Genomic DNA, 20,427 nt, shown 5'->3' on the forward strand with positions numbered 1-20,427 from the left:
TACATACTTGTACTTGTACATACTTGTTGACGATAAAGTAATAAATTTATTTAAATTTACGTCGACGGTCGAATGTCTGATACGCGCTAAACTCGTCACGAATAACAATTTGCGAGATACAGATATTAATAAAATGTTTTAAGCAAAATTCGAAATGCCTAGCTTATCCAAAGAATTTATAATTTTGGTGCAAACTGTTATCACTGACTTTTCGCTAAAATTAGCAAGTTTTAAGGTTTAGACGAATTAATCACTTCGTTGACAAAAAAATATATATTTTAACTTAACATCACATCACAAAGTATTCATTCCCCACGGCACTATCGATATTTCAACTAATCTTTTTTTTTATTGCTTAGTGGGGTTGGCGAGCTCACAGCCCACCTAGTGTTAAGTGGTTACTGGAGCCCATAGACATCTACAACGTAAATGCGCCACCCACCTTGAGATATAAGTTCTAAGGTCTGAGTATAGTTACAACGGCTGCCCGACCCTTCAAACCGAAACGCATTACTGCTTCACGGCAGAAATAGGCAAGGCGGTGGTACCTACCCGTCCGGACTCACAAGAGATCCTACCACCAGTAATTACGCAAATTATAATTTTGCGGGTTTGATTTTTATTACACGATGTTATTCCTTCACCGTGGAAGTCAATCGTGAACATTTGTTTAGTACGTATTTCATTAGAAAAATTGGTGCCCACCTGCGGGATTCGAACATCGGTGCATCGCTAGATACGAATGCACCGGACGTCTTATCCTTCAGGCCACGACGACTTCTAAACAACGGCTGCAACGGCCTTCAAATCGAAACGCATTAATGCTTCACGGCAGAAATAGGCAGGATGGTGGCACCTACCCGTGCGGACTCACAAGAGGTCTTACCACCAGTAATGATGGTTATCTATGGTTGGAATGGTATGTTCGCAATTCAGTTAAGTTTTATAATCCTACTTATGCCGATAGCCTTGAGAGGCCATTTCAGCTTCTCCTTGGCGTGTAGGTGAGCTCACGGGGCTCTAACCGGGAGTGTTGCTAACACTGGCCATACCAAGAGCAGTGCTTCGCAGAATCTAGCACCGGATCGGAAACGCGACTCACTGAGAAGATCCGGCGAGAAACTCAATGGGCTGTGTCTATGGGTTAATTCACTCGTCGAGCCCTTCGTCGCAACGAGGGGTCAACGAGGACGGTGACCGGTGCTTGTGGTACCTAAAAACACCGTTAATGGATCGGGAGGATCCGTAATGACGTGTTGAGGGCGACGTCGACTGTTTATCATTCGGTCTACAGGATCGGGTATGTAATTCCCGGCAGCCACGACGAGAGGGTTTTCAAGTCGTGCCGCCTTGTCAAAGTGGCGCAATGATGCTGACTATAGATCTGACTGAGTCAAGGATCAGGTCTTCATGGAGATCCACGTTCCTTAGGAACCATGTTGCTCCGACGGCTATCCTGCAAATCAGTTAAAGAAGAAACCTGCTGACATTCAAGCCGCAACATTCATGTTAGTTATAGGAACAGATGCAATTGATATCTACAATAGTTTTAATTTAAATACAATAGACGAACAAAAGTTAAGCATCATTATCGGAAAATTCGAAGAATAGTTCGCGCCGAAAAATAACGTGTCGTTCGAAAGGTATGTTTTCTTCAAAATTGAGCAACATGAAGAAGAATCATTTAACGAATTCATTACTAGAATCTAAATACAAGCAAACATATGCGAATTTGACACTCTACTTGAAGATTGTATTCGGAATAAAATCAGCCCAAATCAGAGAACAATTACTCACCGAAGAAAACTTGATCTCACAAAAGCTACAGCCATCTATAAAAGCAGTGAACAAGCCTCCAAACAACTTAACTAATTTGAGAATAGTGAAAAAATACTCACAATAAAATAAAAACTTCAAAAATGTAAAGTTTGATTGTTAAACATCGTGGTTCAAACCACAAAGCTAGGGAATGCCAAGGTTACAACAAATTATGCACAAAGTGCAACAATGCTGCATTATGCAAATATTCCCAAGTTCTACTGAAACAAAAAAATACTTTAGAAGAAAATTCTACTTCCGAGAATTCATGAATCATTTATAGGACAATTATGTGTCGCAACTCCAAAGATTGGATAAAAGGTGTCCAAACTGGTAACACCAAACTTACAGCAAAGCTTTTTACTGGTGTAGAGTGCAACGTCCTTCCAAAATTCATAGTACAGAAAACTCAAGCTTGTATACAACTAACTCGCACAAAAAAATTAATTAGTTTCTCAAATAACAGAATGTCAGTACATTTGGAGAAGTGAAGTTACAATGCAAAATAAACGAGAAAACTGCTAAAATACCATTTAAAGTTGTAGCTGAAAGAGTCACACCAGTCTTAAGATTAAACACTTGTGAGAAGTTGGGACTAGTCGCACAGGTTGAAACATTGAAATAAAATTCATCCAATGATGACATATTTAAAGGGTTAGGTTGCTACAAAAATTTAGAGTATAATATTAACCTCATAGAAAACGCTTGAAATAAAACCGCCAAGAAAAGATCCACACGTCATAAGAAATGAAGTAAAACAAGAATTAGATAGAATGGTAAAACGGGATGTCATCACACCTGAGACAGAACCGACACCGGCAGTGAGCCCGATGGTGGTAGTCAGACAAAAAGGAAAATTGAGAATATGCATCGACCCATCAGATGTGAACAAAAATATTTTAAGAAGACATTTCCCACTTTCAACAATAGAAGAGATAGCAGATAACAATTAAAGGATCAGAATACTTTTCCCTACTAGACTGCCCTAAAGGATTTTGACAAATTAAATTGGCAAAAGAACACAAAATATACTAACTTTTCCTACACCACTGGGAAGATATTCATTCAAAAGGTTTCCATTTGGAATATCGTCAGCACCTAGAATTTTTCAAGAAATCATAACTAATCCTCTCAGCGAATTCAAAAATGTAAGTATTGATCAATGATATCTTTATTCATGCCAAAAAGAAGAAAGAGCTACAGAAAAGGGTGAAAGAAGTAATAGAGACATTGGAATGTTCTAGTTTCAAACATAATGAAAGTAAATGCACCTTTAAAGCCAAAAGAATACATTTTTTGGGTCATATGGTCTCAGCCAAAGATTTAGAAGCAGATCTTGAAAAAGTAAGAGCCATAGAATTCATGAAAACACCACAGAACAAAAAAGAACCGCAAAGGATATTATGAATGATAACATATTCAAATAAGTACATACCCAACATGTCAGAATTCACCAACTCTTTGAGAGACCTGCTTCACAAGGACAAATGTTTTAATTGGGAACTCTATCATGATGAAGCACTCAATAAAATAAAAAAAGTTTTACGTTATTATATGATTTAAACAAATCGGTCAAAGAATCTTGATGCAGCACTCCTTCAGGAAGGCCAACCAGTAGCTTATGAAGCCAGAGCATTGACTAAATCTGAACAAAATTATCCTCAGATTGAAAATGAAGTATATTGGGCTAAGTTAAACACTACTACTACTTGGGTGTAAAAAGTTCCGTGAGTATGTCTAAAACAAAGAGTTATTAGTCGAATCAGATCATAAGCCGCTCGACGCAATATTCAGAAAAAATATACAGTCAGCCCCAGCTAGACTTCAAAGTATAATACTCAACCTAACACCCACCAAAAATTACATTTAAAAAAGGCACAGAAATACCATTAGCATACTTTTTAAGCCGTGATTGTGACAATTCAAAACTGACTATTATCAGGAATAAGACATGAAGATCGCAATAATATTACCAACAACATTTGACTCCTCAGAAGAGTTGATCAAAGCAACAAAAGAAGACCCCCACCTGAAATTGTTGTTAAAAACAATAATGAAATGATTTCCAGAAAAGGCTGATCAACTCCCTACAGAACTGCATAATTTCTTCAATTTCAAAGAAGAAGTAACATACTTCACAGGTCTAATTTTCAAAGGTCACAAAATTGTAGTGTTCAAAACACAAGAACCTCAGATGCTAAAAAAACATACATCAAGGTCACCTTGGAATTCAGAGCTGCTTGAAAAGAGCATGCTAATTGCTCTATTGGAGAGGACAATATGAAGACATCGTGAAACTGGTTAGAAGGTCCTCAGCGTGTAAAAAAACACAAGACAATACCAACTATACCGTGACAGTCAAAAGAATCTCATATCTCCCATGGCAGATCGTGGCATCTGATTTTTCTATTTGAACTAAAAGGAAAACAGTGTAATTTGTGACAGCTATTCAAGATACTTAGTCACTCCCAACGTCAACTGAAGTGATTAATCATTTAAAACAATGATTCTCTACACATGGAATACCTGAAGTACTTGAATCAGACAATGGCCCATTGTACATGTCCAGAGAACTATTAAACTGGAGAAATAAACCAAGATCAAACAATCTAGGTTCTCCTATCCAACGCCTGGATAGTAAAATATCGCGATCATTAATACCTACAAGTGAAAAGCATCTTAAACCAAAGATAGTTCAAAGGGTCACATCTGAACTAAAGTACCTACGAAACAAACAAGCCAACAAGCAACATAAGGCAAGCAACAAAGTCAGTCATCGTCAATGGGAAGGATCGAGAGGGATAGAAAAACCAAATAAAAGGACAAATATTCAGAAGAAACCTTGGACACATACACAAGAGATTATCGGACTTATCAATTGGCAGCAAAGAAGCGATTCGTAAAATAGTAAGTATATCCTGACAACTTAGCACATTCTCAATCGGACAAATAAATGGAGTTACACACAGCATTTACTACATATCAAGGACAAACGACTCCTGCATAACCAAGGCCAAATTGCAAAACTAGCGCTTCCGAACCACCAGTCATAACTGGCAGTGATCTACCGACTATAAGATGTTCAAGATTCGGAAGAACCAGTAAACCAGTTAATCCCGATCGTAACGCTGTCATTTATTCAAAGAACCCAAACATTAATATACCTAACGCTGATCCATAAGAAACGGTCTATTCGCTGCTATAATAGTCCATGGTAAAACAAATAAAAAGAAAAACGCTACTTTAACTCGAGAACACTGCATAGTGCTTTTAAATAGAAACTTCATTATGTAGAAAACGGGAAAATACTTCGAACGGTATTATTGTAGAATAACTTTGACATCAATATCGCAATTGCTCTGTACTTACAACTCTTTCGATAACCTTTAATCTTTTAATCATGCAAAAAAATACTGGCTGTGGTTTACGCAAACTTAAATAACAATCTCTTTCCTAGAAATAATATACATAATAATATTATTAAATAATTATAAAGAACATTAGGACAACTTCTAGATTTTAAGCACATTTCGGCATGGTGATGATAATCTTTTGTAGATATTTTTACGCATCCCCTAAGATTCAGGTTAACATTTTTTTTTATGAACATTAAGTTGGCGTCACTTTGATAACTTACTTACTTATTTGTATTAAAAGAGGAATTTTATATCTAATACTTAATTTCATACCATATATCTTCACAGTTTCTAGGTCAGTAAATGAGGTTGAAGAAATTAGGTATTTAGCACTTAAAGACCGAATTGTGGACCAGACGCCCGGTGTTCTTGTATATAAAAATATTTGCAGGAAGGCATCCACTTTTTTAGACATACCACATACCTGACACATGATCACGATCGACTTCCGCGATGAAGGAATGACATCGTGTAATAAAAATTGAACCTTCCAAAGCTTGCATGGGCGAACGAAATCAAGGCTCATCTGGTATTGAAGTGGTACCTGAGTCCGTCATCACAAGGAGAATGCTGCCAACCATCTTGAGACTTGAGATCGAAGTTATAACTGTAAGTACTTTAATATTAACGGCTGTCGAACTAGCGTTTCAACACAATTCTTTTGGAATTTAGGTAGGGATACAATTGAGGTTCCCAGGTCTTATCCTTGATGGTCGTTGTACCTTTTGTGCTCACTTCATACACCTGATCCCTCGACTATCTTGTCCGACCGTCCTGCCTATTTCTTGCGCCAAGCAATCATACGTTCGGGCTTGAATGGTAGGATAGCCATAATACACTTGAAATTTCTACTTTCACAAAAAATATACAAAGCGGCTTCCCGGGTTTTTTCAAATGTCCTTAACCTCTCAATTAGCCTCTGAAAATTTCTACCACCTCTGAGGCCCTCTGAGGGCCCTACCCACTAAACGACTCCCCTGCACTCTTCGCCCAAGCGTCCGATCGCCTCCGAGGTCAGAACCCGGATGAGGTAAGGGGGTTACCACGGTCAACACTACAACCAGACGGCGCGGCGCAGCTCGCCCCAAGGATGCCCGGCCGACGGAGCCTTCGAGACGAATCGGAAGCTCTGAAACATCAGCCGTCTCGGTAGGGCAGCCCGTCAGGCTGCCCAGACGGTGCCGCTGGTGTCCCTGAATACCCCGCAGAACCATAACCAGCCTGCTGGGTCTGGACGCGATACACCGCAAACCGGTTGCTCTTTGATCAGGATTCTGATATTTCTCCTTGGCGGCGCGCTAAAGTGCTGGTAGTGTGCCGCGCAGACTCGACCCCTTCAGGTCATCCCGTTACCTTCACCGGGGGGAAGCCAGATACAGGGGGCGGGATGTGCGAGCATAATCTCTCCTCCGGTCCCCGGCTCGACGGCGACGGATCGGTGCGGAAAGGGAAGAGCTCTCCCTCTCTCGTTCCGCCGCCTCCTTCTGCGATATGGTGGACTCGCAGAAGTCGAGCATCGCCTTCCAGGACGCGTCGCTGAGTATCGTAGCCACGACGCGTGGCAGCGTGAGGTACTCTGCTATGACGGCGACGAGGGCGACGCGTTGTTCGTCAAATCCAGAGCAACACGTCAATGTGCGTTCCGCTGTGTCATCCTCGTCGCGGTCCGCGCAATGATGGCACTGCACCGTCGGTTCACTTCCGGCTATCTTGTGTAGTTACCGGCCAAAACAACCATGGCCAGTCAACATTTGAGTCAGCCGGAAGGTAAGGCGTCCGCGGTCGCGGCCCACCCAGTCCACGAGAACCGGGCGGCCCGTCTCGACTGTACGGACTCCTTAAGCTGTCTTCAAGACATAATTAAATTTCCATCGCATTCAAAAGTCAATTTTGAAATTTTATTAATTAAAGAAATTTTGTTTCAATGTTACTGCTCCGGACTTGATATCACTCTCGTCTGGATCCCAAGTCATAGCGGAGTTAGTGAGAATGAGTTTGCTGACTCATGTGGCAAGGAATCTGTTGACATGCGCTGTAAGGCTGTAACAAGTATAACAAAATTTTTCCTCTAGATTTACATTCCCTGGCATTTATATTGTTCATGTCCACGGGCTTTGGTAGCCAATTAACACCAGGTGGGCTGTGAGAGCGTTCACCAATTTAAGCAAAATAAAGTAAATTATATTCCCATGTCATCTCCCCCGCTCCTGTTTATCTCTAATTTTATTCATGACTAGCGACCCGCCCTCGCTTCGCTTCGGAAACATTAAATTTTATTATTGATGGTTGGGTCCCGCGGTGTACCCGCGTCACGCCGCGGGGCAAAGCTGGTCTAGAGAAATAGCCTAAGTTACTCCTTATATCATCAGCTACCTGTCAGTGAAAGTCCCGTCAAAATCGGTCCTGCCGTTCCGGAGATTAGCCGGAACAAACAGACAGACAGACAGACAAAAATTGTAGAGGGTGTTATTTTGGTGTATGTGCCGTATACATATTTATATGCATGTAGTAAAAAGCGGTTATTTCAATATTACAAACGGACACTTCAATTTTATTTATATGTATAGATTTCTGGTTTGAAGGTAGGGTTACCATTTTCGTTTTCACGTCTCAAAGTGGATGGCTGTATTGATTTTGTGATGTGGATGTGTTCTTGTATCCATTCAACACTAGGCGAACCATTAGCTCTGTTAACAGTGTTAACAGTACAATAACATATTCTCCGATGTAATAAACGCATTAGCGATGAAGATTGCGTTAGTAATTTTTCGTGCGATCAAAAGATCGATTTGATCTACAACCGATAGCTACTTTAATAAGTCGAAGCCTCTTTGTATACTGTCACACCTGTCAAAGAATGGGATACCGACACTGAAGCATAGACCTATATAGTAGGGACACGACATATTGTTCTATACGTACAATTGCTTATATAAATAGCACCCATTTTGAAGGCACATACATAAACATATATCTATCTCGTTCTTACTCAGCACTTTAACTCGCAGGAAAACAATATAACAGTATTTCAGTGCGTACATAAAATTAAACATGAATATACGTAAATGTCTCCGTCTCCGTCTAATGAGGCCGAAAATCCGCCATGTTTAGCGCGCCAAATGTCATTGTCACGTCAGTTCGGCCGTCTGTTTTGGGTTGTACATTATTTATTGACTTTGATATCGATTTAATATGATTGCTTATTTTATCATGCTTAAAACATACAAAAATAATAATTAAAACATATTTTATAGGATCTCAAGAAAGTCGTCGGAACTATTTAAATATAATTGTTTTATAACACTATTGTCAACTCGTTAAATATTTAATAATTATGTGATTTTAGAGAGGAAGTCACAAGGAATGACGTTTGTAATTTTATTAACGAATAATTGTTCTGTAGGTGTTTTTTTTATCAGGCGGTCCCTTGATAAGTTTAAAATTTGAATCACTCTCAAGTGAGAGTGATTCAAATGGTGCGGCGTACCTTCCTTAAGGTGCGCTGCGGTAGTGTGTTACGGACTTTAGAGTCAGCAAAACAATTAAAATAGATTGTAATAATCTAAGAAAAACACGTACTCAAAATACGATAACATTTAGCATGCTAGAAATGGGCAGATGGCACTGTACTACGCCATATCTTTATGTTTTACGAACGACAACTTTATAAAATCAGTGTAGCAAATTTTAAAAATCGTCATATCGTTTACTTGGCAAATTTGAAGCACGAACTCGTCTTAGATTTCACATAATATCTAAATCACATAATCTTTGCACATAACAATATACTTACTTCCTATTAAAGTATAAATTCTACAAATACATTCACTCAACAATATTTAAAATAAAATGAGCCAAGAACTTTTATCGATAAAACCTACTAAAATTAAAATCTTCTGGGCAGCACTAAAACCGCCATGTTTTGTGGCCAGATGACGTCACAGTGGCACGAATCAGTGCACTGAAGTAGGAAACCTATGGAAATGAAACGTCAACAAAAAATTCGTGCCACTGTGACGTCATCTGGCCACAAAACATGGCGGTTTTAGTGCTGCCCAGAAGATTTTAATGTTAGTAGGTTTTATCGATAAACGTTCTTGGCTCATTTTATTTGAAATATTGTTGAGTGAATGTATTTGTAGAATTTATACTTAATAGGAAGTAAGTATATTGTTATGTGCAAAGATGATGTGATTTAGATATTATGTGAAATCTAAGACGAGTTCGTGCTTCAAATTTACCAAGTAAACGATATGACGATTTTTAAAATTTGCTACACTGATTTTATAAAGTTGTCGTTTGCCGCAAAACATAAAGATATGGCGTAGTACAGTGCCATCTGCCCATTTCTAGCATGCTGAATGTTATCGTATTTTGAGTACGTATTTTTCTTAGACTATTACAATCTATTTTAATTGTTTTGCTGACTCTAAAGTCCGTAACACATTACCGCAGCGCACCTCAAGGAAGGTACGCCGCACCATTTGAATCACTCTCACTTGAGAGTGATTCAAATTTTAAACTTATCAAGGGACCGCCTGATAAAAAAAAACACCTACAGAACATTTATTCGTTAATAAAATTACAAACGTCATTCCTTGTGACTTCCTCTCTAAAATCACTTAATTAATAAATATTTAACGAGTTGACAATAGTGTTATAAAACTATTTTATTTAAATAGTTCCGACGACTTTCTTGAGATCCTATAAAATATGTTTTAATTATTATTTTTGTATGTTTTAAGCATGATAAAATAAGAAATTTTATATAAGCAATCATATTAAATCGATATCAAAGTCAATAAATAATGTACAACCCAAAACAGACGGCCGAACTGACGTGACAATGACATTTGGCGCGCTAAACATGGCGGATTTTCGGCCTCATTAGACGGAGACGGAGACATTTACGTATATTCATGTTTCATTTTATGTACGCACTGAAATACTGTTATATTGTTTTCCTGCGAGTTAAAGTGCTGAGTAAGAGCGAGATAGATATATGTTTATGTATGTGCCTTCAAAATGGGTGCTATTTATATAAGCAATTGTACGTATAGAACAATATGTCGTGTCCCTACTATATAGGTCTATGGATACCGAAAAAACCATCAGAATGGGGTTGGCAACTGTCAAAGTGGCGCTGGTGTGCATTGTTCCCATAACATTCAATATTTGTATTGGAATTTTTGATTAAAAATTATTTTAAACACAATGACGCGTTATTTTGTGCCAATATGCTCGAAATTGGAGTACATCAATTCCCGAAGGACAAGAAAATTGGAAGACTGTGATTAAAGGCCATTTGACGCGAAAAAAGTACTCAAACAAAAAGTTCGAGGTTATGTCGTAAACACTTTGTGGAATCTTACTATGAAAACATTAGTAAATACACAGGTATGCTTCTTTCTGTCAAATATTTATAATGCATGACTAGGTGTAGCACACATCTTTGTTCTCTTATTAAAAAAAAACCAATAATAATTAGTTAGGCACACTAAGTATTAGTTGCTAACATATTTTGCAAGTAGATTTATGTTATAAGGAACCTTTTAACAAATACAAAATCAGACTGGAGGAAACACATTCCTCATGAGCTGTTGTTCATTATCAGTTGTTACTATTGAAAGTTCTATCTAAATCGCTGCATCCATTGTAATAACAAATATTTTGAAACTATGGTCAGGTTTCCTTGTGATAGTATATTTAAATGTTTTTTTTTGTGTTGTAGGTGTCAAACATTAACATAAATATCTGAAGAAAGGTGCTGTACCATCTATATTTTCATGGAATATGAAACCAGTTTCTGAAGAAACAAAAAGTAGAGAATAAAGGTTACAAACTCGTAACCTTAAAAAACAACTTTTTAGCCTGCCCAACACTTCCCAATACTGTGAAGATATAGTACCCCTTGAAGAACACAGCAATTTGCATTTTGATTCAAATGTCTCTCAAGAAATTCTAATAGAAAATAATAACTCTAGTATAGATGAAACAATTACAAGGCATCATATTACTATTGGAACTCAAACATCCAATATATTAAGATTGTTCTCTACAGAGCTATTACTTGCAGACGATGAGACAGTGCAATACTACACCGGGTTGGAAACAGCATCTAAGTTTTCATTAGTTTTAATCACACTTTTGCCAATGGCAAATGATATAAGGTATTGCTGGAGTAGAGTGGTTGGCATATCAATAGAAGATCAATTTTTAATGTTACTAATTAAGCTTAGAAGAAACACAACAGATTTTGAATTAAGTAAAATTTTCGGTGTAAGTAAAACTGAAGTGTCTAATATTGTTGTAACATGGATAAATTTTGTCAGTGATATCTAGAGCCTAATTGACATTCGGCCTAGCCAGCTTAGTAAATTATTATATGCCTAATTGTTTTAGAACACATTTTTCCTCCACAAGGGTGATTATAGATGGGACTGAAATAGGCATACAGAAGCCTAGTCAACCTGATGCTCAAAAAGCGTCATTTAGTTCTTATAAACATAAAAATATATGGAGATAGTATTATGGCAGACAGAGGTTTTAATGTACAGGATCTGTTTGCCTCTAAAGGAATTAGTATAAATATCCCATCTTTTTAAAAGGTAAATCACAAATCCCAGGTGTTCAGTTAAAGATAGATCAAAAATTAGTTAGTCAGAGGGTTCACATAGAACGATTAATTTCATATGTGTAATGTTATGTAATTTTAGAGAAGGAAATGTCAATAAAAATAATTAAAAATATGTATTCCTGATTTTTTATTTCGACAAGTGTGTATAGTTATAATACAGATATTTTTCATACAATGCTTCTTTGAAAATATTTTCATAAAAGATATCTAATTTATTTAACATATTATTTATAAAATTATTGTCTTTTTCAACATAAATCACTTTGATGTCCTTGTAGGTGTAAATGACCAAGTTGCAGTATGTTTTGCCTGAGCAGTATAACTGCCCTGGGATTTGATAATAATATGGGCAGGTTTTTTTTAGAGACAATATCCCGTTACATTGTTCTAAGTAAGGCACCGTTGTTATATTTATTTCATGTTTTCTGCTAGCGTATGGACATTTCACTTCAATTATAGTTTCTTCGCCCAACACACCATCAGGAGATGCAGCAAGATATGGGCGCTCTTGGCTAATGAAAATGCCACATGGCTCCACTAGCAAATCGTATATATTAGCATATTTTGCTAGAGCAATTTTTTCATTTTGTTTCAAAATTAAAATTTTGGTCATATAGCTCTAATCTGAAAAAAGTAAAATAACACATTAGTTGGTAGGTAATGTGTGTAATATGAGCAATTCTTTTTGCACATGCTACAAGGAATAAAGTTCCTAAGGTACACAATTTAATATTATTATTATAATAGCTACCGGAAACAGTTTGAGAGAAGTTTTCTAAGTTAAAATAAAACATCAACATTGTACCTTTCGACAAAATCCACTTTTTTTCCTCGTAAAGATGCACCACGTTTTCTCAACTCCTCCTTTCATTCTTTAACTATCCAGTAGGAATACATGTTGTAAAATTGTTTAGCACTACTTAGAAAGTAATAAGAACCGTATCAAAGTCACAAAATGCCGAAATATCACGAACGCAAAACACACAAAATGGCGGCTCTCTGTGACAAGGGAACAAGCTACGCTGGCGACATCTGAGAAAAGCTTTAACCGGCCAACCCCATTGTGAGCGCATAGGTTTAGTAGGCATTCCTTCTTAAGCAAAGCACGACACTTAATGTTGTGTTAATCATATGTTGTCTATGCTTATTTTTTTATTGCCTCTGTAAAAAGACGAGCATACTTCTCACCTGACGGTGCTTTTGCTATGATCGTTCTTTTACTTTGTCCTACATATTCACTGGTAGCCTAGGGAGTTATTCCAGCTATGTCCGGCCGGGTAGGTGAGCTCACGGGCTCAACCTGAGAGAATTTATCTTACTTAAATAAATCTTACTGGTGGTAGGACCTCTTGTGAGTCCGCACGGGTAGGTACCACCACCCTGCCTATTTCTGCCGAGAAGCAGTAATGCGTTTCAGTTTGAAGGGTGGGACAGCCGTTGTAACTATACTTGAGGGCTCAGAACTTATATCTCAAGGTGGGCGGCGCATTTACGCCGTAGATGTCTATGGGTTCCAGTAACCACTTAACACCAGGTGGCCTGTGAGCTCGTCCGCCCATGAAAGCGATAAAAAAAAAAAAACCTGATATGTTTCAATCTTGGAATGAAAGCTGGCAGTTTTCTCGTCGGTAAGCATTATGGTAACTTGCAATCGACCATGCCCTCTAAGCCATGGTTTTCCTCCCACCGTCATCTCCTTAAAAAAATTGTCTCAGCTATTATAATACCTTCCCCTGTTTTCTTGCCAAAATTAGAGTCCGTTACCATTCTCTTTGTGAGTGTGGATTAGATGAGGGTAGCCTGGAGCACATTTTCTCCGACTGCCCCAAAATCGTACCCCTTTTTATGATATCCTTCCAAAAGACATCCCCCGGCCTATTAATATTAATTCTCTATTAACTTTAATCTATAAACTACGAATAAATAATATTATTTATTTTAAACGAATAATATTAATACGATTATCTAATTAATATTTTTACGATTACTACGAATAATATTATTTATTCGTAGATTCTAAACGTGTAAATATTCTATGCAAATTTTTATCTGCTAATAATATATAGCTTTAAAGTAGTTTGTCTTATGCCGGCCACTGACATGCGCGCAAATATTCGTACATTGTACGAATGTTTGCGCGCATGTGAAGGGCCGTCAAACATTCATTCGCAAACCTAGCGGTTGTGCAAATGGATTCGCATACTCAATTTGCCAACCCGTTTGCGCTTCCTCCTAGACTTGTTTAAGAATGTCTCACGAATTTCTCCTCCTTTTTAATTCGTCAATAGAACATTGAAGAGAAAAAGAGTTTTTAATTCTTTCCCAGAGATCATTAACAGCCATGCTGTTTTTATGGGATTTCTTTTGATGAAGATACGCTACACAGTAGACGTCACGAACTATGAAAATGGCGTATAGTATACGTCCGTTACGTCCGCATTCGTCGGCACAACTGGGCAAGCGAATGTGTGGGAGACTACGCGAAGGTTCGAGGTTCGTGCGCTTTGATGTCTGTTAAAAAACCGACACAGCTTGGAAAACCACGAATGCAGCGAAAACTGCATAATCATTCGCAAATGTCGTCCTACACTTGTGGGTTTGCGTATTCGTGTGCATGTGAGTGACCGGTGTAACACTTGTTTGTGCTGTTCTTAAAATCACAGAGTTGCGTATGGAAAACTGATCAAATTTAATTGTATTTAGTAAAATAGTACATTGTGCACCAAGGGAGAAAAGTAGGATATTTCCGCGTGTAAAATTGGCAAACACGCGGGATGAGATGTCCTACTTTTTTCTCGCGGTGCACATACTATTTTTTCTCCTACCAGGCCGAAAGTTCGTGGAGTACCGAGCCGGGGTCCAGGGGCGAAGCCCTGGCCGGGCTCGGTATACTCATAAAAAAACAATTTAACTGTTTTTTAATTTTTAAATGAACTCATCTTTGTTAATACTTGACTATTAAGTTTTATTGCCTTTTGTTTATTTCACTTTTACACTAAACACAATATACTATTACCCGGGCATAACAATGGCGGAGAATTTTAGGTGCGTGAGAGCAGACGTAGACACTAATGCGCATGTGCACTTGTTACACCTAGGGAGGAAAAGTTACACTTTCTTCCCTGTACAGCGGGAGGAAAACAGAACTTTCGGCGTAGGTAGGAGAAAACAAAAATCTCTCTAAGCACCTGTCATTTTTGTGTATACCGTATCTACTGTGACATTGGCAAAATCAACGCCAAAGGCGTTGGAGCCTCGCCGGATCTTCTCAGTGGGTCGCGTTTCCGATCCGGTGGTAGATTCTGCGAAGCACTGCTCTTGATAGGGCCAGTGTTAGCACACTCCGGTTTGTGCCCCGTGACCTCACCTAGACGTTAGGAGGAAGCTGAAATAGCATCTCAAGGCTATCAGCATACGTAGGGAAAAAAGTTCCCCAGGTTTAAATTATTTAGAATTGTACTATGGCATCTTTAGGAAAAAGAGGGATTTACATGGTTATATAGTCTCTAGAAATATGGGTATGAATTTAACTACAGTAAAAACATTATTGGCAGAAAAAGTAAACATGATTGGGCCTGGAGAATGGAAAAAGGTTTGCGATCATGCAATTAAATGTGAGAATGAATTTCGAAGATTTCAACATGGTCTAGATAATTAGACTCGTAATAAATACGGCTGATAGCGACAATGATATTGACTTCATTGAGAGCATTGATATTGAATCGGAAGGAATTGAGGATTAATAATTCCATTTCTAAAGTAAAACTGCCACATATGTTTCGTATTTGCCTGCGGTTCACTGTAGCAATGCGACGTGATGAAGGTATCTATCGTAAGATCAAAGGGACTTCGATCTTCTTGATGAGGTGATGACAGATGAATCAGATGTGTCAGTATCGAAGCTATGGAATGGTAGATTCAGATTGTCTTTATATTTCTTTTATACAAACATCCAGAGATAAAAAAAAACCTACTGGATTTTTATCTTCCTAAGGAAATAAAACATTGACAGTCATTTGTGTTCCCGGAATGATCGAAATTCGACCATTATCATACTTTTTTTTTTTTTTTTTTAAATATATATTTAGTAGATATTGGTATTGTGTACTTCATCATCAGTACCAATCAGTGGCTACTAAAAAAACTATTGACAGAGAAAAAAATAGGCTTCATTAAGGGAGTTATTAAGAGAAGTGCTAAGCTGATGACTGTGAAATATATTGTTAACATTCTTCTATTCTTCTAATTTGTGTGTATGGATGAGTTAATTCATTTTTGTTCAGTGTTTTGATTTATTCTTGAGTTTCTTCTCCTTCTTCTTTTCCAATTTTTCCAATTTCCTGAAGACAAAATAAGATTTGACTTTAAGGTGTGGATAAAGTATATTACATTGATGAGAGATAATTTATCAAATAGTGTTTTTAACACTGTGAGTAGGTACATATTAGTGCATTACTTTTTAATACCAGGAGGACCCATTTGTTGTTTGGATATTATGTTGCATATTTCAAATATATACATTACATATCACATTCTTTAAGGCCTATATAATTATGTATTATTCACAAGTGCTCCACTTTGGCACCTTGTTAATTAGGTATTTTACATTGTTGATGGCATGATCATATCTTGTTCATCCATAACATGTTGTTTATCCAAAGAAATGTTTACATGAAAGCATTCACTCACTTTAATAACTTTTTCTTTTGTTTTTTGCTTAGTTGACTGATCAGGTCATGCTCAGTAAGATTAGTAGAGTCATTATCTTCAACCTTAGCAGCAGTCAGAGGCAGTGCTCCCGGTTTCATGATGAGGCCCGTGTCACGCATCTGTTGCATGAGAGTTGGTACATCTGGTTTTTCTTCCTTTTCTTCGGGAGTTGAAGTCGATGCTTGTAATGCACGTGCCTCACTCATGGACAGTGTATACATTGTACATTCCTTATCTGAAGAGGTTAATTTAATATATGTTATTAGTACAAACTCAGACACTGTTTTTTTTTTTCATTGTTTCATAAGTACTTTTAAACTTAAATTATGGATGTTATGATATGGTATGAGGGTATTTAAAGTAGCCATGTTGAGGAAAGGTGGAAAAATTGAAAAGATAGGAAGCCAGAAGTTGAAGAATCCCTAAGGGACCTTCTGTAAGCTGTTTAGGTTCTTGGACATCACAATGATACCTTGCTACATATTGAAGTCTTAGTTATGTGCTATCCTACCTTTTAAACTAGAATTTGAACTCATCACTTGATAAAAGCAAAAAAGTTCAATTTAGTAGATTTTATATTGTAGATTATACTGAGAAATTTATGAAATGACCATGGTTTCTCGCCAACATCACCACCATCTAGGTGTTACCATCGTAAAGAAAGAAATCCATAAAACATCATCTCATACAGACAGGTACCAGGGAAGGCTGAGGGAACATTCATAAATGTGGTAAACATCACATCGGAATTTGTTTTCGTTTTTTTTGCCTATATGAATGCACACTATATGGGCCCACCTAGAGTAAAGTGGTTACCAGAGTTCATACTAACATGAATACCACAGAGAGAGAACCTACCCACAGAGTTGGTTGAAGGTTGAAGTCTCAATGGTATTGTTTAATGACTCTCACATTGCATTACGGAACACATGAGTGCTTCACAACAGAAATATGAAGGACAGTGATACCTACCTATGCGGGCTTACAATACATCATACCACTTCACAATTTTCACAATTATATTGTATGCTGGTATAATACAAAGAGAATGTTACTGTCCTTTCTCTGGGAAAACTTTTGATCGTAACATAATTTGTTTAACATTTTCAAGTATTTTTTAAGTGTTTTTAAGTGTTTAATTTTTCGAATTGATTATTTTTATAAGCTATATTTTTTCTAGAACATTTTATTTAACATAGTTACCTGTATTGATATGTCCCCACTTATGACACTTAATGCATCTTACATTCCTGACAAGTATACCAAAAGGCTGATCTCTGATTTCATTGTCTCCTTTACAATAGCTTTCTCTAGGAGCATTGTATTTCCTTTGCCATTCAAATTTATATTCTGGTTCATTGTCTTCTCTTTCCCTTTCTTTCTTTACACCAGGAGGAGGCTCATACATGAAGTTTAAACTCAATTTGTCTTTACTTTCTTTACTTAGTAATGCTCTAAAAACAATATATAAAATGAAATTAAGATAAAAACTAATTTAATTTTTAGTAAAATAAATCAGGAATATTGTTATTGGTTAGGATGTCTATTTACATATCTATCTCGATTATGATACATATACACAAGAATAATTTGTATTGTGTAGTGAATTGAAAATAATGACGGGAAATAAAGTAGGAGCACTGTTACTACTGAATGATTACAATGTACTGGAAATTCACTCTTTCTTTTATGGATTCCTAATAAGAAATGTCAATAAATTGATGGTTAACTGATTCGTATGCTTTATTAAAAATTGTTAAAAAATATATTTTAAGCTTTTCACAATTTTTTGTCCTCAAAATAAAATTTTATGGCCCTAATTTACTAACTATTATTATTAAACGGATAGAACAAAATCAGTTGGCTGAAAATAAGCAAAAAAAATAGGTACTTGTTCTCATGTAGATCCTGTTCTTTTTCATATTGTAATCGCAATTCTTCTTGTTTTTTCTTGTATGCATCTGTTTTCTGTTCTGCCATCCATACCTATAGCAATAACAATGATTATTATTATCCATTGATTGTTTACAACATAATTGCAATGCATTCATACAAACCCTTTTCAAATTGTCTCTTGAAGCGGGATGAAAGAATTTTTTACACATATAGTTATTAAATCCCTTTCCCATTTTGTTTTTTACAACTAACTGTGTTTCACGAAACTTCTGAACCAAGCTCTGAACAAATAGTGATTTAAAAGAAAAGTTACGTTTCAGCCCCTTAATCTTAATTGATTAATTATACCCATAAACATTTTTTTTGGTACAATTTTTCCTTATTACAAAAGGCAAAGGGATCTAAGCCCATACAGCCTTAATACCCATAGACAATATACTTATATTGTTTTTTTTGAAATTTTATGACCTGATAACTAAGACCTTTAGGTCAAGTCTTATTTTAATTTTTAATCTTATTTTTAAGAAAAATAATAATATGGAGTGAAATGAAATGATGATTAATTTGAGACATTAATCAACTAGGATGAAATGAAAGGAAATGAGATGAGATGATATGAGATGAAATAAAATCTCAGTAAAATAGTGATTATTTACTGAGATTTTTTCAGTGGACTTTTTAGAGGATCACGAGAAGTTACGTCCAGTGGCTTTGTTTCCCACTTTTTTTCCACCAAAGTCTTTGTTACCAGTTCATAAAATCAATTAAAAAAATATTTACAAAGGCAAAAAGAAATTACAGTTAATTTTTGCTAACAAAGAATGAAACCATTTGTATTGCACGAAAAATAAAATGGAAATAAAAGACGTAAGGCAAGACAAAAGCGAAGGTTTTGTGTGAGAATTAATCAACTGACCTGTCAGTAAATCAGAAAATGTTTACTTCTGTGGCAGCTACAAAATTCTTCATTACTTTGCGGACCGAGGACTAGCTGCAACCGTTTAGGTACAACGATTTACACCAATTTTGTATTAAAGTATGGAGGTGTTTCATCATCTCAGCATGTCCACTGTCCACTGCTGAACATAGTCCTCTCCAATTGATGTTCAGTACGGTCCGCCCGTTGCTACGAGCATCCGACTCAATCCAGCGATTCTCATTAAGGCATTGGTCCATCTGGTAGGTGGCCATCCCACACTGCGCTTACTATTACGTGGTCCCCAATCGACGATCCTAGTGCCCCCTCGGCTGACTGACCTCCACGCTATGTGGCCTGCCTACTGCCACTTCAGCTTGCTCATCCTATGGAATATGTCAGCACCTTTGGTTCTTCTACGGGGCCGTTTTCCAATTACAGCACAAGTAATTGGAAAACTACCATTAAGTAATGGTTAATTACAGAGCATAATGCGACTCAGTGACGCACAATGCGAATTATGCTGAAGCTTAGTTGAGCATTATGCCGCATAATACGCTCTTGTGCTGTAATTGGAAAACGGCCCGGATCTGCTCATTTCTAATACGGTCTCGTCGAGAAATACCAAGAATAGCCCCTTCATATCTCACTGTGCGACACTAAGTTTCCTAAAAAAATCTTTTGTGAAGCACCACCAGGAACCGTAAGTCATCGCTGGTAACACACATTTAATGTAAACCTTTATCTTGGAGCCGTTTATCTAACTTAAAACCTACAACAGCATCATACACAGAAAAATGACTTTTTGTGCCAAAGATGTATCTAACACTCAGTGATTTAATATGAATAGATTTAGTATAAAACCACAAGAATGACAAGTTAATCATTATTACCGTAGAAGGAGTAAAATTGAATTTTGATTAGGTGAAGTTTGCAATTTACCAACTAGAAACCAGAAAGAACATTGTTGTCTCACAGATTCATGGCATATGAAACAAAACATCTGTGCTCTAGCGGTTTTTAAGTTTTAATCG

At 37.0% G+C, this 20,427-nt stretch overlaps 1 protein-coding gene and 2 long non-coding RNA genes across 3 annotated transcripts; 1 reads left to right on the plus strand and 2 right to left on the minus strand.

Annotated features, from left to right (window-relative positions):
• The first annotated feature begins 10,348 nt into the window (after window positions 1-10,348).
• On the plus strand, window positions 10,349-11,981 carry LOC149502215 (uncharacterized). The gene is made up of 2 exons (XR_016323704.1): window positions 10,349-10,631; window positions 10,966-11,981. It is a non-coding gene; the product is annotated as an uncharacterized LOC149502215 (long non-coding RNA).
• Window positions 11,982-11,985: 4 nt separating this feature from the next.
• On the minus strand, window positions 11,986-12,935 carry LOC149502216 (uncharacterized). Its single transcript, XR_016323705.1, has 2 exons — window positions 12,677-12,935; window positions 11,986-12,495 (listed from the first exon to the last, which is right to left on the minus strand). It is a non-coding gene; the product is annotated as an uncharacterized LOC149502216 (long non-coding RNA).
• A 2,374-nt stretch (window positions 12,936-15,309) lies between these two features.
• Window positions 15,310-18,863, minus strand: LOC114250603 (corepressor of RBPJ and splicing regulator). Its single transcript, XM_089730619.1, has 5 exons — window positions 18,639-18,863; window positions 18,473-18,567; window positions 17,785-18,035; window positions 16,561-16,816; window positions 15,310-16,211 (listed from the first exon to the last, which is right to left on the minus strand). The coding sequence occupies exons 1-5, from the start codon at window positions 18,708-18,710 to the stop codon at window positions 16,151-16,153; spliced, it is 735 nt and encodes a 244-aa protein (XP_089586745.1). The 5' UTR covers window positions 18,711-18,863; the 3' UTR covers window positions 15,310-16,150.
• Between the last annotated feature and the right edge of the window lie 1,564 nt (window positions 18,864-20,427).

Source organism: Bombyx mandarina, chromosome 10, assembly GCF_030267445.1.
Source record: "Bombyx mandarina strain Sakado chromosome 10, ASM3026744v2".
Lineage (NCBI taxonomy): Eukaryota > Metazoa > Arthropoda > Insecta > Lepidoptera > Bombycidae > Bombyx > Bombyx mandarina.